At 40.8% G+C, this 27,639-nt stretch overlaps 2 protein-coding genes across 4 annotated transcripts in view; one reads left to right on the forward strand and one right to left on the reverse strand.

Moving 5' to 3' along the window:
• Nucleotides 1-2,496: 2,496 nt before the first annotated feature.
• Nucleotides 2,497-26,293, reverse strand: LOC139449764 (RNA-binding protein 26-like). Of its 3 annotated transcripts, none has more exons than XM_071231293.1 (22): nt 25,708-26,293; nt 23,962-24,080; nt 23,415-23,596; nt 22,790-22,869; nt 19,434-19,648; nt 19,062-19,280; nt 18,240-18,350; nt 16,125-16,382; nt 15,767-15,940; nt 15,259-15,429; nt 12,740-12,864; nt 12,125-12,364; nt 11,349-11,486; nt 10,417-10,578; nt 8,196-8,270; nt 7,575-7,640; nt 6,661-6,753; nt 5,993-6,112; nt 5,100-5,318; nt 3,655-3,738; nt 3,229-3,357; nt 2,497-2,615 (listed from the first exon to the last, which is right to left on the reverse strand). In XM_071231293.1, exons 1-22 carry the CDS (start codon nt 25,764-25,766, stop codon nt 2,523-2,525), a joined length of 3,132 nt encoding a protein of 1,043 aa, XP_071087394.1. In that variant the 5' UTR covers nt 25,767-26,293; the 3' UTR covers nt 2,497-2,522. The 3 variants fall into 3 exon arrangements, with proteins under 3 accessions (XP_071087394.1, XP_071087395.1, XP_071087393.1); XM_071231294.1 differs by having other exon boundaries at nt 3,655-3,741; nt 5,993-6,097; nt 25,708-26,292; XM_071231292.1 differs by having other exon boundaries at nt 3,655-3,741; nt 25,708-26,292.
• The window catches only part of LOC139449781 (ATPase family gene 2 protein homolog A-like), a 28,561-nt gene continuing 27,081 nt past the window's right edge, over nt 26,160-27,639 (forward strand). The window contains exon 1 of the mRNA XM_071231309.1: nt 26,160-26,398. Coding sequence (XP_071087410.1) covers nt 26,218-26,398 — 181 coding nt within the window. The 5' untranslated portion in view covers nt 26,160-26,217. The remainder of the gene's footprint in view (nt 26,399-27,639) is intronic.

A 27,639-nucleotide genomic window follows, 5' to 3' on the forward strand; every position in this document is an offset into this window, starting at 1 on the left:
ATCTCCACCAAACCCTGGCAGTTCACTAAACAACTCTGGCAGAATAAAAGACATTTGTGGTTGCAGTATCTCCTCAGTGTCTACATTACAAAAACAACCCTCTTGAAAGGCACTTGGAAACATTTACAAAATAAGCTAACAGTTTGAAAGCTTCTGCAATCAACCTGCACGTTGCCCCACTAAGGTTTCAACAACCTTGATTTATCACATTCAATCCGTTTTCTTTCTAAAATACATGTTAACCTTGCCAGCACACAGCACAAATTACAATGTCTATTTTCGTTGTAATTCATAAGTTACAGAGATCCCTTGAGCAGGCTAACTCTTGGTCCTGTACATCCCTTGACTGGGTTTACACAAAGTCCTGCACATCCCTTGACCAGGCTTACATGAGGTCTTGCGCATCCCTTGACTGGGCTTACACGAGGTCTTGCGCATCCCTTGACCGGGCTTACACGAAGTCTTGCGAATCCCTTGACCGGGCTTACACGAGGTCCTGTGCATCCCTTGACCGGGCTTACCCGAGGTCTTGCGCATCCCTTGACCGGGCTTACACGAGGTCTTGCGAATCCCTTGACCGTGCTAACACGAGGTCTTGCGCATCCCTTGACCAGGCTTACACAAGGTCCTGCACATACTTTGACCGGGCTTACAAGAGGTCCTGTGCATCCCTTGACTGGGGTTACACGAGGTCCTGCACATACTTTGACCGGGCTTACAAGAGGTCCTGTACATTCCTTGACCGGGGTTACACGAGGTCCTGCACATACTTTGACCGGGCTTACAAGAGGTCCTGTACATCCCTTGACCGGGCTTACAAGAGGTCCTGTGCATCCCTTGACCGGGCTTACACGAGGTCTTGCGCATCCCTTGACCAGGCTTACACGAGGTCTTGCGAATCCCTTGACCGGGCTTACACGAGGTCCTGCACATCCCTTGACCGTGCTAACACGAGGTCTTGCGCATCACTTGACCAGGCTTACAAAAGGTCCTGCACATACTTTGACCGGGCTTACAAGAGGTCCTGTACATCCCTTGACCGGGGTTACACGAGGTCTTGCGCATCCCTTGACCGGGGTTACACGAGGTCTTGCGCATCCCTTGACCGGGCTTACACGAGGTCCTGTACATACCTTGACCGGGCTTAAATGAAGTCCTGCACATACCTTGACCCGGGTTTACAAAAGGTCGTGGGCATACCTTGACTGGGCTTACATGAAGTCCTGCACATACCTTGACCGGGCTTACACAAAGTCTTGCGCGTACCTTGATCAGGCTTACACAAGGTCCTGCGCATACCTTGATCAGGCTTACACAAGGTTGTGGGCATACCTTGACCAAGCTTACACAAGGTCATGCGGATACATTGACCGGGCTTACACGAGGTCCTTGCACACCCTTTGACCCGGCCTACTCTGGGTGCTGCACATGCCTTGACCCAGCTTACACGAAGTCCTGCACATGCCTTGACCAGTTTTACCCTAGGCCTAGCTCATCCATTACCTGGCTTAGTATGGCTAATCACTTATGATTGTTAGGCCATTCTAATGTCACAGAGTTGAATGACACATTGAACTTGAAGTATGAGATGCAGGATCATGACTTTGTTGCCATCCTCTAGTCCAACATTAACTGAGACTACATATGAAAACATTTTGTCCATCCATTACTGATTCTATTCCAAACACTGAAAGGCACCTCACTCTTCAATCCTTACATACAAGAAACGGGACTATAATTTTCTTTTTCTCACAAATACAACCACATATCCCCCACACATTCAAATAATTTTGTGATACACAAATGAATCAAGACAGTGAAAATGAAAGCCTAGGTACTTCGTCATGCAAGAGATCCAAATAAAGTCACATAGTTTCTGTTACAGGTTTAATGAATGCAAATGATCTTATCATCCTTGCATGTATTATTACTGTTCAACCAGTATGTTAATGCAATGTTTAAGTCCATGTTGAGATGCTTATTAATGCAGCGAAACCCTATTTTCCCAAGTGTTCCATTCCCAGTTTGAATAACAAATTTTCTGAGTATCACGTCCCTTTGTACACACGTAGATGTTCCAGCAGTGATCATCATGAAAGCAGGGTTTCCAGAATACTGGGCTAAATGTACACTTGAATGCCTGTGGTTGCAGACACATCTGCATGTAGCTGTGTCAGGACACTCACATATGCATGTGTCCTTACATGAAAGCCAGAGTGTGAATGTGTCAGTGCATGACCACTCGTATCCTATTGAACTCTTCATAGGGTCATCCCTCTTGTTACGGCATACCCCAAACGCATAAAAAATATTACTATGAAAAATGACAGTGTCCCTGTCCAAAGCTGAGCAGTTTATAAGCAGGTGTCTTTGCATGCATGTAGTGTAGGTGTCCTTGTGTGCATGCATGTGGTCATGTGGTCTAGTACAAAACAGGACGCAGTAAGTAATAACAATTCAGCTGCACTTCTTCACCACCTCCTGATTCTTCTCTGACATTTGGCCTTGACCTTTCTTGAAGACTACCTCCTCCATGACCGAGACTCTTCATCCTCGTCCTCCTCATCGTCTGCCCCCAGCAGTCCCGCTTCATCCAGTTCTTCCTCAACCTGACTCTGGTAACAGCATAGAGTGAGTGAGTGAGTGACCTGGGTTTAACGCTACTTTGAACAGTGTTTCGACACTATCACAATGCATCAGGTAATGTGGTAGGATAGCTGAAAGTGATGTAGCCTCTTGATGCTCATAACTTACTTGAAACCCATGAGAATCATTACAAGGACGGATATGGTTCCAATCATCAGTTTGGGTTTGCCTAAAGGACAACTCCCACCAGCAAATTTCGATTCCTAAGACCACATTCAGAAAAACTAAAGGTGGACTCATGCTGGATTTTATTGCTCTAATAGATGAGCTGAATAATTACTCTTTGACCATGTGAGCAAAAGAATTGCCAATCACATTCAACATGATACACCCCAAGTGATTTATCTAGGAATTTTAACTTAGTGCTCCTGGAAGCCATCAAATTAGTGAGTGAGTGAGTGAGTGAGTATGGTAATATTCCAGCAATATCACAGTGGGGAACACCAGAAATGGGCTTCCCACATTGTGCCCATGTCGGGAATCGAACCCGGGTCTTCGGCATGATGAGCAAACGCTTTCACCACTAGTCTACCCGACTGCCCTATTCTACTATGAATATGACATGCAGTTGTATAGAAGTACCTCATCTTCATCATCTTCCTCCAAAGCTCCGGACAGACTGTCATCACTGACTACGCTGACAGTCCTCAGCAGTGGAGTGAACCACTGTATATTCAGAGGCTTCTGGTACTTGTTTCCTCGACTGATGGCCTGCAACACATTTATCTGTCAGACATGGCACAACACAGGATGTCATTTCAAGAATATTGTCAAACATGCATTGGCTTAGATGGAAACATCTGCTCTCTTTGTCTTCTTAAATTTCCGCTAAAATAGCTCAATATCTCAATATGAACTTTATCAAAATGAAATAATAGGACCAAATGGACCATGTAGTTTAACTGAATGTTTTTGAATATTATTAAAAAAATAAAGAGGGATAAGCTAAGAATTGACAAGTCTTTAAACATCTTGACAAAATGTTCATTAAATTACACAATGACTCACTTTCTCTGCATCCTTCCTGGTTGAGAACGTAATTATTGCACTTGGAATGTCATCATTGTAGTCCACTTTCTCGGTCATGCAGGTCTGCTGCAAGCAACATGCACATCAACATGAATCAATGAGTCCTTCTTTTAGCCCCTTAATGCAGAGCACCAGGCAGGGCAACAATAGGTACCATCTTTTAATGCCTTTTGGTATGACGAGGCTGGGGATCGAACACCCAGCCTTCCGCTCTCCGTGTGGCGCTCTACCACTAGACCATGGAGTGGTGCGACTATTTTGTGTGACTTTCAGCAGTATCCAAGCTAGATCACAGAGTCTTGTAATCATCAGTTTAGGGCAGGCAAAACCAGTGGTTGACAACATGAGCAACAATCCACACTACTGTGGTACGATGACACTCAATCAGCAAGGTCACACAATGTAACCATTTAATACACATTGGCGGTCTTAGGACCACCCGAAATTATTTGTGTTTTCTTTTTTTCTAGTTAACAGTGAGTGAGTGAGTGAGTGAGTGAGTGAGTGAGTGAGTGAGTGAGTTGGGTTTAACGCCACTTTTAACATTATTCCAGTTATATCACGGTTATATCAGAAAAGTCAAACTTGCTGCCATGGAAACAGGCAAAAAATGAATTCTTAAAATCCCTAAATAGCTAAAGGCATCTGTTGATAATCTGATCTTTGTGTGAGCACGGTTTCAAGAAGAGTACCTCTTGGCGAAGTTTAGGAGATATGGTGAGTGAGTGAGTTGGGTTTAACGCCGCTTTTAACAGTATTCCAGTTATATCACGGTTATATCAGAAAAGTCAAACTTGCTGCCATGGAAACAGGCAAAAAATGAATTCTTAAAATCCCTAAATAGCTAAAGGCATCTGTTGATAATCTGATCTTTGTGTGAGCACGGTTTCAAGAAGAGTACCTCTTGGCGAAGTTTAGGAGATATGGTGAGTGAGTGAGTTGGGTTTAACGCCGCTTTTAACAGTATTCCAGTTATATCGAGGCGTGTCAGCTTAATGTTGGATCAAAGCCCGAAGTGATGCAGGTCTCAGACGTTTACCACTTCGGTGAAACCCACGAGCATGGGTATGGTGCTAACAAATCTAGAGACATAATAGGAGTGAACCAGGATTCAGCACACAATCATAGGTTTCTGGCGTGCCCAAGGGACGCAACTCTGTGGCGAATCGTGGCGCCTCAGACGACTGGGGCACCTGTGCCCCCTTCTAGTTAACAAGTAATCCTGACATAAAACAAGAATAATGCCAAAGTCCAATATAAGCAATACGTGATTAAGCATTTGCTCTAGCAATATAAAAACAGGTGATCTGTACCCATGTGGCGTGAGTAGAAAACGTTTTCTCCTCTCGGCTACACAGCCACCCTGTCAACAGTAAGTAGTCAGTGATTAAATCTAAATCCTACTACACTGACGGAAGTCTTACACTGAAAAATTGTTTGATCTCTTCCTTTTCCTCCAGATCAAATCCCTTGATCTGAAGCGTCCTTGGGCGTTTGTCTAATGACAGACTGCCAGCAGCAGCTCCTCTCCCTCTCCCACGACCCATCCATGACCCTCGACCTCGACCAACTCCTCTTGTGACCATGCCGCGGCCTCGACCCCTTCCCCTTCCCTTGCTGTCCAGGAGACCCATGGCAGTTGCCTAGAAGACAAATGAAAGAATGTGTTTGTGGGTATTATCTAATGACTCTCAGCAATATCAAATGAAAGCCTGTAAATAACTGAGCCTCAAGATGCCTCTTATTGACATCATAATGCTTAAGTTTGACAACATTTAATCATGGGGTATCCTTAAATCACACAAGCAAAGTATCAACATCAGTTGAGGATTCAACAGAACTTAAAAACACTTGGCTGAAGGTTAACTCTGAATAGGTATTGTTCCATACTCTAGAGAGCACTTATTCTAATATTATTCTCATGGTGTTGATGAAACTCTACAATTGGTTAAATATTTTCTTATTTCAACAAAATGTTCAAAACAATTTAAGTTGCACATAAAGCTACAGTTTCATATTTGTTTGTTGGTTGGTTGTTTTAATGCCGCACTCAGCAATATTCCAGCTATATGACGGTGGTCTGTAAATAATCAAGTTTGGACCAGACAATCCAGTGCTTGACATCATGAGCATTGATCCATGCAATTGGAATATGTGGTCACCCAGCAGTGAAAGGGTACCTGTTAGGATGAGAAGGAGAAGCTGAGAATGAAAGTCTAGTGCACACTGATACATTGACCAGGGTATAAATAAATCTGTAAAGCACCTTTGAGCAATATTTTTTGTATTATTAAAACAACTGCTGGTGTCTACCTACCTCCCGGGTAAGTTCCATCAACTTCTTCTTCAGCAGTGTCGTGTCTTCTCCGTTCCCAGTCTTCGTCATCAGCTCCAGCTCAGTGTCTAGGATCTCACGCCGAGCCTGTTGTAAAGAATGCTTTGTAAGCAGAAAATTCTTAGTATGACTTGAATTGTTGCATAAAAACATCTTGGGTGCCAATACAAACGAGACGACAGATCAATCTGTGAGACCATATAGTCCACATCATTATAATTATCATTAAATATCAGTTAACAATGAATGCATACATAGAGACTATTATCATGATTATATGAGCATGTGTTATACCACTAGGCTTTAACCACTAGGCTACCCCACCACCCTACCTTTAGAAATCACAATTGTTGAAAGACATCAACTATCTTCAGCTGTGATGTAGTTTCTAGCCTTACCTCATTCTGACTTAATGTCACAATAAAGCTCGAATGACGTCAACAATACACTAATGCACATGAAGTGATATTTGCACTGGTGCACATATGATTTTTGAGAACTCTAACCTATCATGAATAATGGGAGTTATTCTTGCACTTGATGATGTATTAATGTATGTACAAACAAGTCCCCCCACTGGTGACAATTAAAACATGAATTGCCTGCGTGATGTTGAGATCAGCCAGTATCAGATTAAGAAGGCTAGCTACCTGCTCAGGGCTCTTCACCAGCGACATTCCCCCCATCTTGGGCATTAGCTCCATCTTCAGCTTGTCTATGCAGCCAGACACAGCTTTTAGAGTCTGAAACATTGTCATGGGGCAAATGGTCCATAAACAAATTATTCATCCATTATTTGCACATTTGATATGATACGATATGGGCCTGTTTGTTCTGTTAATAATAAACAAAACGAGTTTGTTATTTACAAAGAAACACATTTCCTCAAATCTTCTTACGTCTTAAAATACCACAGGTGAAATGTCCTAACTCATCTAAAAAACAGTACTTCCAGATCTTGACAACTTTAAATAAAAAATGTATGTCAAGTCTGGATTATTAAGTAAATATGTATTAGTAATGATGTTTCACAATATCCTAAGATGACCTTGACCTTTTATAGACACAGCAACAATATTACATGTGATAGGATTTTTAATGATACATGCAAACATAAAGTTACATAGCCGCAAAGGCAACCAGGCCTCAGAAACTGGCAATGAAAAAAAAACATGTTTCGCCGACCTTGACCTTTCACTAATCTTGACCAAACATTTTTAAAACAAGGCCCCATCCTAAAGAAGGTATACTAAGATAATCATAAACGCTAGAGTACTTTCTGGGAAAAGTCGTGACCTGGACCTTTTCATGACAGGTCCTAAAAGAATTCCCATTCCCAAGGGCAATTTTGGAAAAAGTCAAAGGAAGAATGATCTCTAATGTCAAAAACATTTGTGTGGTGGTCATTAGAAAAATCATTTGAACCTGCAGTCCAATTTTCCAACCAAGCCTACATGCAGTTCCCATTTCACGGGACTTTTAATAATCAGCTTGAATAATTTCACATCAACTAATGTCTGCTACTGTGAAGGAAAATCCATGTGGCAAATGGAGAAACTCTCACAGTCATGATAGCACTTTTGTCTTCAACGCTCATTGATTTGTTCTTCTCCATCTTTTCAATCAATTTCTGAAAAAGAAATTAGAACATTAACAACAACTGCATGTGATACCAGTTGCTGCAACAGATGACACCAACTTGCATATAAACAATGTGGAGACAAATCACAATTACATAAAAGCTTAAAACTTAGTGAAGACAACCAGCAAAGGTTCAGTGCGAGGTTATTATTTTGGTTTTCTTAAAATAATAGTGAGTGAGTGAGAATGGTTTTACGCCGCTTTTAGCAATATTCTAGCAATATCACGGCGGGGTACACCAGAAATGGGCTTCACACATTGTACCCATGTCATCAATCGAACCCGGGTCTTTAGCGTGACGAGTGAACGCTTTAACCACTAGGCTAACCGACCACCTCTCTTAAAATAATAATTCCAATTGATGTTTAACACCATATTCGATTTCAGAACATTTTCAATGAGATTACTCTGATCAAGCCATTACCAAATGTGAATGTAACTTGTATGGAAATTATACATCTAAAAGGACATGCAGAAATAAATGTACGAACACTTTCTGAAGTGTCAATTAAAGTTTCACTCCTATATTTATGTCTAGCATTACCTTCTGTTGCTCTATCTGCTTCTTCAGCAGCTCCTGCTTCTGTTGCTGAATCTCCAGCCGCTTCTTGGCAGCCTCCTGAGGGAAGATAAGGAGTTGGGTTTAACACCTCTTGCAACAAAACCATGATTATCGCGCAGATAATCATGTTGGTCAGCTTGATCATGTTGATGTGGCAGGAAAGCCTGACGGGATGCAGGTCTAACACCTTTAACATCTTGGTGAAGCCAAGGAGCACATACATGATGCTGACATACCAAGAAACACAATCATGGAGAACCGGGATTCAAACCCAAGATCATGGGAACAATAGATATCATTGTTAATAATTTCTACCTCTATGATGAAACCCAAGAGCATAGGTTTAATGTTGACAAGTATTTGTCACAGAGTGACGAAATATCCCCCGCCTGTACACCATAGTACCAAATATGAAGACAATCCAGCGATTAGTTCTTGAGATATTGTGGCAACACCGTTTTCCAACTCCAAAAACAGATTTGCCTGCTGTGACCTTGAAAATGGGGTCAAGGTCACCAAATCTGACAGGTGTCTGCGGTGTCTGTATATACACTATAGTTCCAAATATGAAGACAATCCAGCGATTAGTTCTTGAGATATCGCGGCAACACTGTTTTCTAACTCCAAAAGCAGATTTGCCTGCTGTGACCTTGAAAATGGGATCAAGGTGACCAAAACCGACTGGTGTCTGCGGAGTCTGTATATACACCATAGTTCCAAATATGAAGACAATCCAGTGTTTAGTTCTTGAGATATCGCGGCAACACCGTTTTCCAACTCTAAAAGCAGATTTGTCTGCTGTGACCTTGAAAATGGGATCAAGGTCACCAAAACCGACTGGTGTCTGAGAAGTCTGTATATACACCATAGTTCCAAATATGAAGACATTCCAGAGATTAGTTCTTGAGATATTGCGGCAACACCGTTTTCCAACTCCAAAAGCAGATATGCCTGCTGTGACCTTGAAAATGGGGTCAAGGTCACTAAAACCGACTGGTGTCTGCGGAGTCTGTATATACACCATAGTTCCAAATATGAAGACAATCCAGAGATTAGTTCTTGAGATATTGCGGCAACACCGTTTTCCAACTCCAAAAGCAGATATGCCTGCTGTGACCTTGAAAATGGGGTCAAGGTCACCAAAACCGACTGGTGTCTGCGGAGTCTGTATATACACCATAGTTCCAAATATGAAGACATTCCAGAGATCAGTTCTTGAGATATTGCGGCAACACCGTTTTCCAACTCCAAAAGCAGATATGCCTGCTGTGACCTTGAAAATGGGGTCAAGGTCACCAAAACCGACTGGTGTCTGCGGAGTCTGTATATACACCATAGTTCCAAATATGAAGACAATCCAGTGTTTAGTTCTTGAGATATCGCGGCAACAAACAGGTGGGACGTACGGACGGACGTACGGACGGACGTACTAATACTATATCCCCCGCTTCGCGCTTTCGCGCGGCGGGGGATAACAATCCACGAGATCATTATCAAGGACACTGAAATGGAACCCATCATCCTGGCATACCTGAGGTTTGCAACTCTGCAAGCTAACTGTGCCACCTTAGTCCCCTTGTAAAGGGACATGTGGTTAATTACACGGCAATAGTTCCGAATCTCAAATCTACTTCAAATAGAAGAGACTCAAACAACTGCAAAATAGGTGCATACTTACAAAGGAGCAAAATAATATTTCCAAAGCATTACAATTACTACAACAAAAATATGGGTCAGAAATGTACTCAAGGAGTATTACAGTCTTCAACTTTAGCCGCTAGCCTGAGTCAAATAAAATTTTGTTTCGTCTAGTAAGCTCAGCTAATAATAGTCCATGTGATAACTCAACTGCGTAGAGCCATGTTCAGTCTAGTGACTCAAAAAGTGAGTGAGTGAGTGAGTTTGGTTTCACGCCGCTTTTAACAGTATTCCAGTTATATCGCGGCGTGATGTGATGCAGGTCTCAGACGTTTACCACTTCAGGGAAACCCACGAGCACGGGTATGGGGCTGACAAACCTAGAAACATAATCGGGGCGAACCGGGATTCAAACCCGCAATCATAGGTTTCTGGCATGTTCAAGGGACGCAACTCTGCACAGCGAATCGTGGCACCTAAGACGACTGGGCCATCCGTGCCCCCTCGTGACTAAAAAAGAAATCCCACAGACTGAAAGTTCTTGCATCAAGTCTCTCCTTCACACCTTTTTTAACCCTTCTGCCTTCTTGATGGCCTCAATTTTGGTCACAAAGTCCGCAGTATTGACCGCTGTTGGACTTGAGAGAGAGGCCTTTGTGTGCTTCAGAGCTTCTGCATTGAATACTGTCTTCTTCAGGTTGCCCACGGATGATGTGTACACAATACCCTGTAGGAACAAAACGTTGCTTTTACCTCACACAAAAAGCCAGTTCAAAGGTTCTGATGTCTAGGACAAAGTAAATGAATGGAATCTACTTGAAACAACTCATAGCTGTAAAACAATTCATCAAAATATCAGTAATTTAGCTTGGGCATGTAAGCATGTAGCTTGCCATTTACTTGGCCATGGGCCAACATACAAAACGATATGGGCATCAGTGTTCTGCTGGGAGCATTACAGCATTGAATAACCTCACATGGGACACACACGAAATGCATAAAACACATCAGACTCAAATCATAGTATGTAATAAATGATTTGTTTGTTTGTTCATTGTTTTCACCGCACTCAGCAATATTCCAGCTATATGACGGTGGTCTGTAAATAACCGAGTCTGGACCAGACAATCCAGTGATTGACATCATGAGTATTGGCCCACGCAATTGGGATAAGATGACATGCATCAACCAAGTCAGCGAGTCTGACCGATCACGTTAGTCCTATTCTACCCTGGATCTTCATTGGTCATGTAATAAATGAATAGTTTCAAGACATGACATAGAACATGGTAGAATGGGATTATCATGTGAAGGCACCTAGCAAGCAGATTTGGTTGCATACTCCCCATGGAGTTGGGACTGCAATAGGAATGCACATTGATTAGAAAACCTCAATAAAATAAAGGCATGCGCTTATTCGTACATACTGTCAAATCTCTTGTCATGTTATTGGCCTATTAATATGATTTCACATGGAAAAAGCAATCGTGTCTCTACCTTGTCTGTTGGTGATTCAGGGTTTTTTGTCCCCGAGTTGTTCAACTTGAGTTTACTGGCTGGTGGTACACCGAGACGGGCTCGAGCTGGGATGCGGAGCTGGTCGGGAGTTGGCAAACTTTCTTGGGTGGTTGAGAACTGGAGAGAAAGAGGAATTATCAATTGATTTATGATTGCATTCCTTGTGTAGGGCCTACAAAAACATGTGGTCTCCATAATATATGCCTTGGCCTCCAGAATCATGTAACGTGGTCAATGTGAAGCTTGCTGAACACAAAATCAAGTTTGAAATTAATATTGAAACAAGAATAGCCTGATATTATGTTCTATTCATTTGTTGGATAAGGCCATGCTCAGCAATATTGGCCCAGATAATCCAGTGATTGACATCATGAGCATTGATCTGGGATACAATGACATGGTGTTGACCAAGTCACCAAGCCTGACCAGCCAATCCATTTATTCATCTCTTATGACAAGCATAGGTTGCTGGGGACCTATATCCTTACCAAACATTTTCAAAGTTATATCCTAATGATAAAGCTGAAAGATCTAGGGGGTTGGGTTATAAGATTTGTGAGTGAAATAATGTTCACTCTTTATCATGGCGACCTATAAATATACTGTCTGAGCCTATCAACCAGTAACTAAAGCATGATCAACGATCCACTCCTTCAGGGCAAACCTACAATCAACAAGATCGCAAACATCTAAAAGATGCAACACTGTAAACACCGAGTATTCACACATCTAAATACTGGACATTGGCCTGTTACCGTAACAAGGACCTTCTGCTTGAGATTCTCCTGCTGCTGCTGCTCATGCTTCTGTATGTTCTGAGCCTTGAGCACCTCCGGATCCGTCTCCACGGGTTTCTCCATCTCCTTCTTCTTGTGCCAGAACACCTTGATGAAACGATTGTTGAACACCGGCTCGCTGCTCTTATAGGCAGCATGGGCTTCACCATTGTTGCTGAACGTCACTAGAGCTCCCTCGGGGTCTCCCTCAAAGCAAATCTATAACCAGAGCACCATCATTCTCACACTGGGGCATGTAGCATCTTAGCATAGGAGATTCAGCAAATTCTGCATGAACGTCTATGCCTATACTGGAAGTGGCTGTGTCACAAAGCATGTAAACTAATGATGCCACACCAGTATTCTTCTTATATATTCCCAACAAATCTCATTGATGAGACTTGCCTGTTATGAAAGTTGCAGGCCCCGCATTACTCAAGCCTCATAAAAAAAAGAAGGTTTTTTCTTAAAGACCATAATTCCATACTGATTGTAGATAATAATTATTTATAGAGACTCCAGTAACTAAATGTGACCTCGTAGAAATAATCTTCTAAAGTTCTAAATCTGCTCCTACTACTTTGTGCACTGTACCTGAACATTAACAAGTGTTCCAAACTTTCCAAAATGCTCGTTCAGTTTGGCAATGTTGTTGAATTCCTGTGGGACTTTTCGTACTTCCAGTGTAGCATTTTCATTATTATATTGTCGTCTGAAACCTGCAGGAAAAAAAGATGACATTTATTACAACTACTCTTACATATTCTATCAGCAATATAATTAATTAACACTAAAAGAGCTTTATCACAATCCCCTGCCTAGTGCACATTGGGATTTTGTTTGTTCATATAGTAGTGAATATAAACTATAAAAAAAAAAGAGTCCTATAAAAGCCTTAAGAAGAAATAGGCACTTGGGTCGCTTTGTGTCATTAAAAAAAGTAATTAAATCTGAACTAACACACACAAAAGGTCCCTTCTCTGTAAAAACAACTCAGTCTTGATAAGTCTTAGATAAGGCTAAATAAAATAATAGTCTTGCTTCTCAGGCACCAACTGCATCATCATTAAGTCTTCTGCACGTTTTGTTTTTATTTCCATTTTCAAAAAAACATAAAAATCCTATTAATTAAACACAATGCACAAAAAAAATTGAAAATGGAAACAAAAACAAAACATGCAATTTACTTTATGATGATGTGGGCAGTGCCTGAGAACCAAGACTGTTATTTTATTAGCCTAAGCTAATTTCAGCACATGCAACAGTTTAGCATGCAAACTTTCATTCAAGTAACTTCAGTAGTTTCTGAGAAAACATGTCCCCATTGCACACACAATGCACAATGTAAATAACATGAATAAAGGGCAGTAACTCCGTAAAGAATAATTTAAGGCACAAACGACGGGAACACCAGAAATAGGCTTTCACATTGTACCCATGTGACGGCACGACTCGGAAAGCTTTAACCACTATCATAAACCTATTCATTGGGATCGCTATTAAGTAAGAGACTTCTTTCTATAGGCATTAAAACCTATTGAGGTTTTACTTTCCAGTCGGGTTAAATCTCATAAACAGGGACGTTCTAATGTCCCTGGGATTTTATATAATATCCCAGGAATTTTATAGGATATTCAAGTCATATTTGCTATAATATCACAGGGATTTTATATAATGTCCTGGGTATTTTATAAATATAACTTCAGTTCAGATTGTAACATGTAATGAAATGTAAAATCAAATGACAAATGTTTCCTTTATATTCCCGAGGATCGAACTCGCGACCTTCATATCTGTAGTCCAGTGAGTGTACCACGATCTGTACCCCAGCAACAGATATTTTACGCTCGCTTCCTAAGGTTCATGGAAAGTATGTTCGAAACATAAAAATGTTGATAAATGTTGTTTTAAGTTTCTATTTTCGCTTTATAAGTACATGTATGAGAAAACAATTTCCCTCGCCCCCTTGGTTTTTCCCTCTCCCCAGGGCATGCTCTGTCTACCAAAACCTCGTGAGCGTGTTTCCTCCAATACGAAAGCACGGAGGAAGGGCCATGACTCTGTAAAAACTATATCAACGACACAAATTTTCGAAATTATTCAAGATCATGACCAGTAAGAAAGGTGTGTAAAATTTCATTTCTCTGACTTAAATAGTTTTTGAGAACATTTGTCCCCTTTGTGAAGACGGACGAACAAACAGCATGGGATAATGATCAACTGTACTCAAGTCCCTGTGGGGATTCTGGATTAGAATAGGTTTCCAGCAATCTATGCTGGTTGTAAGAGGCAATTGTGACTTGTTCGATTGCATGCCTTCGTACCCAGACAGCATGGATAGTTGCTCAGACTATCGATCATTGGATTGTCTGGTCCAGTCTCAATATATGCAGGCCGCCATCATACAGCTAGAGTCTTTAATATCCATCAAACAACACACACAATAGATACAGGATCCATTGGAAAAGTGTTCATAAGGCTTGAATTCATTTTGCATATGCAATATTAATGACAAATGATAGAAAATATACATTGATTGATACAACATAAGCAAATTACAAACATAAATTTCAACAATGGTCATATTAGATTTGCTTCATTGGACATTCAGCAATATGCTAGCCATATGACGGTGGCCTGGAAAAAATAGTTTGGACAAGACAAACCAGTGATTACTGAGAGACATTCCACATCATCAGGTTAGTTGACATATTACCAAGTAAGTCACCAGACCTGACAACTGATCTATTAAGATGCCTCTTAGTCCGGACTATTAACGATTTTATAGTGCTAGCCTACTGAGATACAATGCTGCAATTTAACATGGCTACCCTACTCTGACACTGAAAACTGACTCCTGGACAATCAGTCCTTGTTTAAGCCCTTAAATGCTATGCACCAGGCAGTGTAACAACAGGTACTATCTTTTAACATAATGTGGTATGATGCAACCAGGGATTGAACCCACAACATTCCACTCTTTGGGCGGACACTCTACCACTAGGCCACTGAGCGGTCTCACCGCTTAAGACAAAAATAGGTCCGACAACTGTAGGACCAATTAACCTAAAATCCCCACATAGATGTGGACACAAACATTATATATGACATACCTCCTAGCCTTCCATAGTCAAATGGTTTCTTTGCTGGAGACATGTATCCTCTGCCCCGCCCCCGGCCCCGCCCATAACCCTCCATCATTCCATGAGTGCGCTTCTGAGGAATCACTACTCTTGATGACACAGTGGGATGTGGCGGGGAGTTGGACATCGTCTCATTCTTTCCTGAGATAAATACACACACACTGTCAAATATTTTCAAAAGCTACACAAGTTTGCTATGATGCATTCTTTATTCATGTAATTGAAATTGAAATCATATTAACTTCTAATTATGCACCTCACGAATTAGATACATTTGTATGAAGTATATGAAAATACATCTTCTTAAAAAATTTGATTTCAATATAAGGAAGTTAAGGATTAGTTTGATGTAAACATGCAAGTGTTTTGTTGTCATGGTGAGTTAACATGAAATACTGTAAATGTAAAAACTTATTTTGATAAATTCTATTGTAACAATCTTGGTATGGGACTTCAGAGTAAGACATGCAAACTTTACCTTCCAGTTCTTCTGGTGGGGACTCGGGGAGGGTGGGGACCTGGACAAGATCCCTCTGTCTCTGTGCCTGGGGGTTGAAGAAAGGTGCTTGGGAACGAGGACCCCGCTGGTTTCCCCAGAAACCTGGAGGTGGACGAGAAGTGAGTGCAGGAGCTTCTGGATTGTAACCCTCACCTACAACAGGTGGAAAACAATAATTAACTGACGATTTACTTTTTGCAAGACTACTGAACAGAGTCAGACCTTCTTATGCTTCAGCCATTATGCTAATCCATAAAACAAGTAAAATAAAATAAGAATTATCATAAGAATAGTGTATCAAATGTCTTGTTTCTCAAAAAGTAAAAGTGAGACTTACCACCAGGCCCTGTCCTTGGTGGATGGGACGGCATGTGTCTTGTCCCCATAGTTCCTGGGGGTGGGGGGCCGGGAGGGGGAGGGGGCCCTTGGCCCGGGGGAGGTGGGAACTGTGGGCCTCCAGGTACACCTGGTGGAGGTGGTGGTGGTGGTCCTGGAGGTGGTCCAGGTGGCGGTCCAGGCGGCGCCCCTCGACCTCCAGGTCCTGGGGGAGGGGGACGTGGGCCAGAGCCGGGTCCGGAAGTCGGTGGCGGTCCTCCTGGCACAATGATATACAATTGACAGAATTAGTGCTATCAACCAAGTCACCGAGTCCAACCAGCTGATCTATTAAGTTGCCCCTTACGACCAGTGTAGGTTTCTGGGGACCAATAAAACTTAATTTCCAACCCCGAATCTCAATGTTAACACTGGAGGAAGACTAAAATGTCCAAATATGCCTGATGGCAGAGTGAACACTGCCACATTTGTACAGTGACTTGAGTGTTACTACAATCAGCATTCTGTGCATTCACGCATGCCTGGAAAACCATGTCTGGGCCAAGCAAACCAGAAAATATTTCATGCTTTTCTGAAGGACATAACGACACAGCGAACTATCGATGTATTGCAACTGTTTTCCCTTAGATTGTACAATATATCAATAGGAATATTAAAAAAACACTGATGTTATTGTCGAAAGTATGCATAACAATTGGTTGCTTCAATAATCGCAATCAGTGATGATCAGTTACGAATAAAACATGAATTATAAGGAAACTCAAACTTTTGAATTTGAAACCTGCCATATCTTAATTAGCAAGAGTTACTTCCCTTTTTTTCTGAGTAGCAACAGGGAGGAAAATGCCTGACTTTGACATTGTCAGCAATACTTTATTCATTTCTATTACTTTGACTAATAAAAGTTTTAAGTATTTTTACTGCTATCATAATACTATTGTACTAGTTGACAACCATTGCAATACGATCACAGTAGTGAAAATAGCCCCAATAGTCATCCCTACCAACTGTTTATACAAAATAATCAGGCCAGATTACACATTGTTTGTTTGTTGTTTAACGCTGCACTCAGCAATATTCCACCTATAGGATGGGGGTCTGTCTGGACCAGACAATCCAGTGATGGACATCATGAGCATCAATCCATGCAATTGGGATATGATGACATGCGTCAACCAAGTCAGCAAGCCTGACCACCTGATCATATTAGTCATCTCTTATCTATGACAAGCATGGACCCGAGAAGATCCGGGGTAGAATAGGTCTTCAGCAACCCATACTTGCCGTAAAGGTGACTATGCTTGTCGTAAACGGCGACTGACAGGAGCAGGTGGTCAGGCTCGCTGACTTGGTTGATGCATGTCATCAATCCCAATTGTGTGGATCGATGCTCATGATGTCCATCAGTGGATTGTGTGGTCCAGACTTGATTATTTACAAACTGCCGTCATATAGCTGGAATATTGCTGAGTGTGGCGTTAAACAACAAACAAAACAAAACTATGACAAGCATAGTCACCTCTTATGGCAAGCATGGCTCGCTGAAGACCTATCCTCTAACCGGATCTTCATGAATCAGATTACACATTGTTACCCTCTGATTCTCATTATTGCTAACCCTTACAACAAGAATGGGGTAGAAGGATCTATTCTGCTCTTGAATCACAAAAGAGTTAAAAGATCTGCAAACACATTTTTTATCAGTTCCTGTCAAATCCCAGTGATAAAGAAATGAAAGGCCCTTTTATGCATAAAATGGGTAGAGGTGAGGTCAAGGCATAAACAGTTATTCATGATGTTTTTGTTCATTTTCTTTCATGATGGGAGTCCACAATGTCCCAGCTATATCAATGCGGCATGTAAATAGATCAGTCGGGCAAACCAGTGACTGATAGCATGATCACCTCCTAGGAAGTGGGGATACAATGACAAGCAATCAGCCAATCCACAAAGCCTGACTAATGATACCCATTTTAGATGGCACTTTAAGACAAGCATGAGTTACTGGAGACCTATTCATGATGTAACAAGGTCAACAGCCCTTGGAAAGTAACAGTAAAATACAATGGCTCTGTGTTTACACAACAAATAAGGTCCAACAAGCAAAACTTCCTACCGAGAGATGGTGGAGGAATGGACATGTTAGGTATAGCTATGTCCTCCACAACAACCGGGTCAAGGCCATGGTCAAACGGACAGAGGTCACCACGCATACAAAATCCCTTTTCTGAAACAACAAGATACAGTGCATTATGTACTGGCCAACAAACTAAGACATGGACATATCAATACAAGAAATGAATGCATGTCATCAATGATTAATGGAGGACTTTTGGATAATTAATGGACCCTGAGACTGTTTGTGGCATATAAGTTTGAAAGTAAAGTTCTGAGACCTAAGTTGGGATTTAAACAGTCAAACACTGATGTGTCAGAAGTTGACGTTCACCAAAAATGATGAATATTGAAGGAATATGCAGGGTCTAAGCTTTACTTGGAGACAACTGTATGTTCAACATATAGGTGTTTGACTGAATATACTACTCAACATTTCCTATGGATCACACCTTTGACTAAAGATGACTCTTTTGGTCCTTAGAAAATGTTGATAGGTATATTACATGCTCAAGTGTCCCCAGAATCCCCTAAGAGACGAACCAAGGGCCAACTGTGCCCTTTGAACCTCAAACATGGGACTTGCAATGGGTACTGGGTGAGTCCCCACAAGAATAAAACAAATGTTGATAGGTATATTACATGCATCTACATGGTTAGGAAGATCTGCCCCAGAATCCCCCAAAAGACTAGCCAAGGGACTAAAGCGTCCTTTGAATGATGTTATCCGGAGTCCCCAAAGGAATAAAACCATGGGGCACTAGGGACCTGACATTTTCTGTAGACCCAAGACAACAGTTGCAAGATTCATCAATAACTCTACCATCATAGTCTCTGCATCTAGGTCGGGACCCAGGTGGGCCAGGTGGGCCAGGTGGGCCGGGGGGTCCAGGCGGCCCGGAAGGAGGTGTGTCTCCTTGCTGCTGCTTGTCTGCATGGGCAATTGATGATGCTACACTCTGAATGGTTGGGATGGCACTTGCATTTGAGTATCGGCCATTGTCCAGGGTGGGAGTTGATCCACGACTGTCTGGCTGGCGGCCTGAAATGATAGTTCACCAGTGATGTCATGTATCTGATATTCCTCTTCCCCTAGCTGTTGAAACTATCCCTTTCTTCACATAATCTTGCTTAAGATAAATATTCCAAACTGCAAGTTATGTGATAAAAATTCTATAAAAGAAAATGATCCTACCCTTTGACCTTGACCGGGATCGAGATCTGTTTCTGCTCCAAGACCGTGACCTCGACCTTGGACTTCTAGACCTATCACGTGATCGGCCACGACCTCTCGGAGGTGACCGTCTGTCTCTTCTCCGAGGGCTGGGCGTTCTGCTGCGTCTTCTACTGTAGCGCCCTCTGTCAGGGGAGTATCTAGACCGGTCATAGCGATGTCTGCGATCATCTCGCCTAGACAAAAGAAAATGCGTACAAGTACCTACAACCTGTAAGCCAATGGTCCTCTGACCAATATCAAAGAGAAACCTTCTCGTGTCGCCTTAGTAATGATTAGTTGTCCATTAATTTCTAGTTCAGCAAATATTCCAGCCATATCACAGCAACTTGTAAATATCTGAGTCTGAGCCAAACAAATCAGTGGGTAGGGCACAATGACACCCAAGTCCAACCACATGGTTTATTTTAGTTAGACCATCCTGGAATAGGTAATAAGTAATTGAGGATAATTCTTCTCTAGTGTGACTCATTGCATTTAACTTCTTAAATTCTCTCCTCGTGACAGACCTGTATTAATAGTGATATTAATGAAGAGATTAACAAACAACAACAACCCTAGTGGTATTGTCATCTAATATAGCTTTGTGTGCACTGACCTACTTCCAGTATCAGTGAAGGTTCCACGTGACCCTGTGAAACAAGCTTGCCACAGCCTGGCTACAAGTCAATTAGCTTCTCATACACATCAAAAAGTAAACCATCAGATGTTCTCAAGACAAAATCACTGCTGGCATGTTGGAAAACAATTTAAAAACCTGCGGCAACTAAAGAGTGACGTAACCTTGCCTATGTTCGTGACGAGGGCGGCAAAAGAGAGGCGGGGAGCTCACTAGGCGCCGCGACATGGAAGGAGTGGGCAATTTTAGGTTGGTAGGTATCAGGTAACCTAATGGGTACTCTGTCCTTGTGGAATACTAGCATGTTCAGATCAGTTGAAAAGGCATGAATATCGCCTAGCCTGCGTTCTGAAGTAAGAGCCACAAGAAACACATTCACATGTCACTAACCTCAATGGAAGAGAAGAAAGAAGTTGCAATTGAGGGCCACAAGGCCAATCAAGTACAAGTGACATATCCAACCGCACGAATCCTGTCAACTTCCGCTAAAAAGCACTGTACAAGAGGGTGGTGACCCTTAGTAACACCACTGACCAGGTTGTGACACGAGGAAATAGCTGTCGAGTAGCCCTGAATGGTGGCGGGAGCTTATCCTTCATCCATAGAGGATTGGAGAAACTCAGAAACTTGGATAAATACAGCAGATCATACAGGGATCATCTATCCTCATACTGAATGTTAGTGTAGTCCTGCCTTGAAACCAATATACATGTTTGCAACTGCCAGCGAAATGCATTGATATTGCAAACGAGAGCAGAGAGCGGCCAAGCCACCCATTGAATCAGTGGCTTTGGGTGAGTGAACGAGCCTTGAGCCTCAGAGCTGAAGAACCTGAGAAAACCTCTCACCATAGATGGGTGATAAACAGGAGCTGTCAAGTCGGCTTGATGAGCAACGGAGTGAGAACCTTCGGAATTATGGGTTTCGGGAGGAGGAAACACCCATAGGGTCATCCCGATCCAGTTTAACAGAAAGGCATCTGTCTGTCTCCAGAGCCTGATCAGCTTGGATCCGAGAGCAAAACATCAGAATCTGACAGTTCACCTCTGAGGCCAAAGATCCACCTGAGATGGAGCTTACAATATCTGCAGAGAACAGAACATACTCCTGACCAATATCCACTCATGTGGAGCATAAGACACCAGACTGAGTGCATCCGCCCAACTCAGTGTCAGTCAGTGATTTTCAAACCACAGTGTCCAACCCAGAATTGAAAATCAAGGGGGACTTGTCCCCACATCATGTAGAAAATAGGAGGGATTTTGAAAAAGCAGGGGGATAATTGCTTTCTTCAAAAATGTCTTCTTTTGTATTATTTACTGGAACATCATCATATAAAAGTGTAACAGATCAGAATAAAGAACTGAAATGAATAACAATGCTTTGTGCTTTTTGATTTTGATTAAAAAAGTCTGTAATTCTTTTGTTTTGGCGCGACATGGTCATTCACTATTCAAAAGATCGTCTGCTATGACAGTCGGCGATTCATATTGTGTGATTTCAGAAACGAAACTAAAACGAATTAAAATGCTCAAAAATATTTTCAGAACTATTCAAGATAGAATATTTATTGTCTTTAAACATCTTGTCAAAGGTTTTTGATTACTAAACAACAACATACAACATAATTTTTATCAAAGTTTTGATACGTTTTCTACTAAAGTAAATAAATTTCGTTTCCTATGCCAATCCTATCAATAATTTATTCAGCAACCCAAGGGACATCACTCGTTCAAATTTCCGGTTGTTATCGATCGGTCTTCGACAGTTGTTTACAATTTTGCTGTGATCTGTCTTTCTTCATTAATTGATTAAAGATTTAGTGAGTATTGAATCTAATGGTAGGGATAAACAGCTGATAAAGTAAGTGACTATACAAGAAATTACTGTGCACTACAGATCACGCTTTGATTTTTTTATGAGGGGCGATTTGATTTTTTTTAGCGTGAATCGCGCAATCGTGCGGCCTGGGTTGAACACTGAACTATAGTTGCATGTGTTGTTATAGTTGACAAGGGAGATTGCAGTATAGTGTTTTTATCTAAGAGAACAAAATGGCTGGTGTATGTCTGCATTACTCAGTGTTGTCTCAACAACTTGACAAGATGTGGCTCCATGTCTCCATTTTGAAGGTGGGGATATATAGTTTTGCATTCAGTGGCTTCTGATTCAGTATGGGTCGGAAGCCTCCATCTTTTTTGGCCACCAGGAAGTATATCAAACAAGTTTCCTTGCTGACCCTGAGGTAATATCTCTATAGCTGCCTTTACCAAGAGCTCGGCAACCTCTGAACAAAGAACTTCTGCCTTTGTCTGCTCCACCAGATTGGGAGTAGAGCCAATGCCCTGAAAGGCAGGCGGATGACCTCGCCAAGTTGGCAAATGGTTGTCCCTGACCGTGGACGAGATCAAGGGATTGTTGGTATCCCTCTCCCATGCTGAGGCACAGAAGGAGAGATGACCACCAACTGGCACAGACTGAAGCAGACTCTGACATTCATAGTTTTGCCCGCACTCTATGAAGGTCATACTCCAATGAACTTACACAAAGTGAAAGTCAATTATTAATGAGTCTCCCTAGAAAATTACCAAAAAATGTTGCCATGTCAAAAGTTATGTGTTCTCTTGATACATTACTGACATACCATTCAACAAAATACATCATACATGCTTTACTCAAATCTGAAACCATTTCTTACATGTCTCTTCCTCTAGATCTAGGACTTGCTGATCGAGATCGTCTTCTCTTGGAATTGTCCCGACTGCCATCATCAGATATCTGGACAACAATATTGAAACATGGTCAATGGTCTTTCTCTGGCACCATACTATATCAATGTGACATTTGAAACAATCCTTGGGACACTTTTGGCAACAATGTAATTAATGTCCCACATATACACCGAGTATATATATATATATACACACACTACTTCTGTCTCTAAATCTAAGTAAAATAAAATCGAAATAATCATTTACTTCTAGCATTCCAAATTAAGTGCCCTTGGTAGACAAATTGGGGGAAAAACAGCATTGTTTTCATCATCTTCAATGTGCTTAGTTTCCTAAATTCAGATGTATCTTATCACTGCCATACCATATGACTACTTTTACTTGTTTACTGGTTCTGTTATCAGTGAAATGCAAGCAGTCTCTGCAAAGACATGACGTTAGTCTTAATAACTGTTATAATATGAATTGGGTCATTTTCAATTCAGGTTTGAGATTTGAGAAATGTGAATGCCATTTGCTGCAGATGGAGCAGGTGTAGAAAAAGCCTGAACAATGCAAATAACTAGGAACAAATTACTTAATCTGTGGTACCTGTTTTTCTGGCCTGTCTTTCTTCTTGTCAGCTTCTGGTGGTATGATCGGCAAGTTGTTGGTTGTCTGACTAGGGACTGTAATGACTGCAGGTGTGTTGTTGACAGTATCAGGCACTATAGATGCCAGGTAGGATTTTGATTTCAATGCAGTGAACAGTGTTTCTACAAATGCCTTTGTCTCTGAAAAATGTCAGTAAAATTGGGGTATGAAATTCAATCAATGACAATTACAGACAACAAAGTTCCATAAAACAAATTGCTGTGTGTAACAAGTATGATATGTATCCCGATGCTATGGATGCGATAAAATTTTATCCTGATACACTACATTTATTTTATAAATAGATATTCCATCTTATCGCAGGTGAATCACAACCCCCAAGCAATTGTTTTTAAATTTTAGAGATCAAAGATGGAATATTGTAGGAAAGAAACAAATAGGCTAGAAGACATTCTGAATGTTAATTGTTATGCTATTTATAGCCAATATAAAATATTAGTGAGTCAACGCAAGCTGGTTGTTGAACAGTTGACTGTTGACATACTTGACTGCAAAAAGACATCAAGCTGGTCCATACAGATGTCCTTGAGTTCATTTTCTGACTTTTCTTTCTTGACCAAAGCCAATACATAGCGAGATAAGGTGGATGGGTCTGCATCACAGCTGTTGAAAGAAATGGACACGATAATGATGGACAAGCATCATCATCAAAAGTCATAGGACTAGACAATTGCCCATGGGCAGTCCCACTATGTTTAAGTCAAGTCACACAGCTTACACAACTTAACTCTTTTTGTCTGTTCACTCAAAATTAAAGATATATATGTATTAACTATGATGTATATCACTATCGGAGACAACATAGCATTAGTTTATTAATTTCGATACACCATTTACTGTAAGACAAAGATTTGGTTGTATATGACGGTGTATCTAGAAATGGGCAATAGACTGGAGCACAGTGCCTCTAATCCCACCACATCCTTAAAAAATGTAGAGGCAGATTAACATGAAGGTCATCATGGTCAATATATAGTAAGAGTGTGAGGTATTACTGGTATATTGGTATAATGATGTTCACTCTTTTCACAATACGTATCACAATGTCATTTCTTAATGCTCAGTATATGGGGATATTTCAAACAGCAATTTTTATCATGTGTTTAATGATTAGAATTTCCCAATTATCCGGGTAGTGCATTCGGAGCGTGCATTCGTGCGTATTTATTGAATAAGTAAACATTATGTTGTTCTAGCAGCTTGTTTTGTTACATTTATGAACTTTAATTCATACAATGGTGTTTCAAATGGCTTCTCAATTCAAAAATTTAGAATTATACAATATACTGTGATGCGTACCACAATACGACCTTGTGCATCGTAAAATATTGTGATACACTTCCAACCTCAAATACCTATCTCTAATATATAGGTGGCTCAAAACAGTTGCTATGTACTGATCATGTTGATCCAATTCACTTTCAGTCATCCAACATCTGTTGATCACTAATACTACGTAATAGTAATACCTAGTTACGAACCCCTCCCAGATGGTTAGAATGCTATTTTATTTTCACTTGTCCACAAAACTAATTTGCATCTAACTAATGGTAAAGGAGGAGTCCACAAAGATATATAGCTGGTCATACATAAATAGGCTATTACCAGTCTCAGATTAGTGATCTAATGTTAAATGTCAAACCCTGTCCAGTAGTTTTTGTTCTTATGAAGCATGATGATAATTTTGCACCAGACTTTCCAAGCTGTAAGAACGACCGTGAACTTCCAAAACCAATGTATTTTATCAACAGTAATGTTCCTGTTTCTTGCAGCCACATTACCTCAGAATACTAACAGGATAAGAAAACCCATGTATATAGGTTGGGCATAACAGGTTCATAACTTTCAACGAAACATTCAGTCAAATAATGTGATGTACTTGATTCATGGTTTGGGAAGAAGAGGGTATAATTATTTATACACTATTCTTAAGATGCCCTCTAAACGAGCTTATAAAGCCAATTGCAAAAATAGATTCAAAATAAGAATGTTACTGCGGGAGGGATTCTTAGGGATGTAGTTGCGAGCAGTAAATGTTTTCGCAGTTGTACTTGTCGAAACATAAGACTGATTTTACATTTCTGCAACAAAATATGGACGTCTCGATGTTCCACGCGAATGTATAGTATAAACATACATGGAGTGACAACGTAGACCCCATTAAGTAAACAAATCCCTAGTTTCTAATATAACATGTTACAGTCACTATTTCGACTAGGCTAAAACTCACATTGGATCCAGTGTTTTCGATAGCCACACTTTGAAAGCATCCAGATTTTCTATAATCATTGTGATGTTCTGCTACGTTAACGCCTAAACTTGCACATGCGGGTCTAAAATATGGCGAATACACAACAATCGACAAGTTCCTCGTCAGGAGACGATTACATGTTTCCTCATACTCCAAATAACATTTTCCGAACGTTACAACTGCTGAAGAAACTCGCCGAATATGGCTGCTCACGAATCTCGTTTTAGGTCACGTGACAAATAACTGTTTTCTTCCATCCGTCTCCCCAGGGGGTAATTAGGTCATATTCTCATCTTGTCAGCTATAAAGGTACCGCCGATTTAATCAAGACAATACGAAAAAGTGACACGTACAGTATTTGTTTATATAACGGCCCGTAAATTAAAGGCGGTAAACGAGATTTCGTGAGATCATAAAAGTGTCATGGCTGCAACCATGTGTGTTTGGGATAATACGTTTTCTTTCACGTTTTTAACTTCATAAACAGAAATGTCGAAGAAACAGAAAGGTCGAAAGACCGAGTGGACCGAATGTGTGAAGTGTAAACTAATTGTCAGTGATCGTGATGTCAATATTCACAGAGAGCAATGCGGCGTCCAAAGTTGCAGTCATGGTTTTGTGAAAGACGGTATTTTGCATGGAGTTATCTCCCCCTTCTTGGCTTCAGCAGGTGGGCTCAATGAGTGAAACAAAAATGTGGAAGAATTACAAAACTGTTAAATAAAAAAATATATTTAGATTCATTTCAATGTTTCTGCTGATCCAAGTCAAGCAGCTTCCCACATATCATTTGACCTGTCAATATAGAAAACCAAACAAATTAATAGATCTATTAGAAATCCACCATAGATCTATATAAAAAAAATCAATATTAGAAATCCACACAGACAGCTTCATCAAGCATGGATGCATCGTTTTGAAACGGGTTGCATGTTGTAGTTTAATCATGAGTTTGCACACAATGCATAGAAAGATGAATGTCGGGAGGCAGTCAGAGTGTTGTGACCACTTCTTGCATTGGCCTGTAGTACAGGCTGTACTCTTAATAAGAATACCGTAGACATCAGCCACATTTGTCAATGGGATGTTAAATTATTTTGCTGTACTCCATTTATGTGCTGTACATTCATAAAACAATCAAACATCTCATACTTTGTCAGGTATGTGTATAATTATAGGCAGTGTTTGAAATTCAAGCAAAGTCTGTGTTTACAATTAATGATCAAGTGCCCACATTGTGGTAATGATGGAAGCTGAATACTTCATAAATGTCATCGTTATCATTGCCTCATTGTGGATGTTAAAGGGACACTGATCTCTGACAATTCACCAGGACTGGTTGTGGCCTTTGAATTGTTATTGTTTTTTTCCTGTGGATATCTGGATGATATACCATAAATCTTGACTTGTTCGTGACCTGTGCTGTGCCAACCCTAAGCACATTTATTGCTTTTATTGATAGTATAAGGGTATATCGTCACATTGATCAGCAAAATGAAATACATTTTTGTCTTGGAAATAATAAGGAAATGTAGGTAGCTTTTAGGGTAGCATCAGTAAAGGTGACAAAGGTTTAATAAGACACTTGCTTCGTACACAATTTTGACTTGTTATACAAACTAAATATTTCACCTGAGCATTGCTCATTTTATCGTGTATATGTTTATGTCAATGTGTTAAATGACTCAAATTTTCACCAAGGCAGTTTTGTTAACGCCTAAATGTACAGTTATTTTACTAATTGGCTATAGAAATGTGTTCATTAACAGTTCAAACATTTTGATGTTTGATTTCATCACCCAGTGACTGAAAATAATAGGATTAAAAGAAAATGAAAGACAAAGGTCATTTCTAATTGTTTTGGCTTCTAATCCTAGTATAATTAGTCCATTGTGATGTTTTTAAGCCCTG

The sequence above is a fragment of the Haliotis cracherodii genome, unplaced genomic scaffold, assembly GCF_022045235.1.
Source record: "Haliotis cracherodii isolate W230 unplaced genomic scaffold, xgHalCrac1.p SCAF_8, whole genome shotgun sequence".
Taxonomy (NCBI): Eukaryota; Metazoa; Mollusca; class Gastropoda; order Lepetellida; family Haliotidae; genus Haliotis; species Haliotis cracherodii.

What these genes read in the sequence shown, in the direction of transcription:
- LOC139449764 (XM_071231292.1), bottom strand. Translation starts at nt 25,766, where the DNA reads ATGATTATAGAAAATCTGGATGCTTTCAAAGTGTGGCTATCGAAAACA. An exon ending in CCCACCAGAAGAACTGGAAG is followed by an intron (nt 15,430 to 15,766) that starts GTAAAGTTTGCA and finishes TATTTATCTCAG; the next exon opens with GAAAGAATGAGACGATGTCC. An exon ending in CCAGGAAGGATGCAGAGAAA is followed by an intron (nt 3,358 to 3,654) that starts GTGAGTCATTGT and finishes AATGTGTTGCAG; the next exon opens with GCCATCAGTCGAGGAAACAA.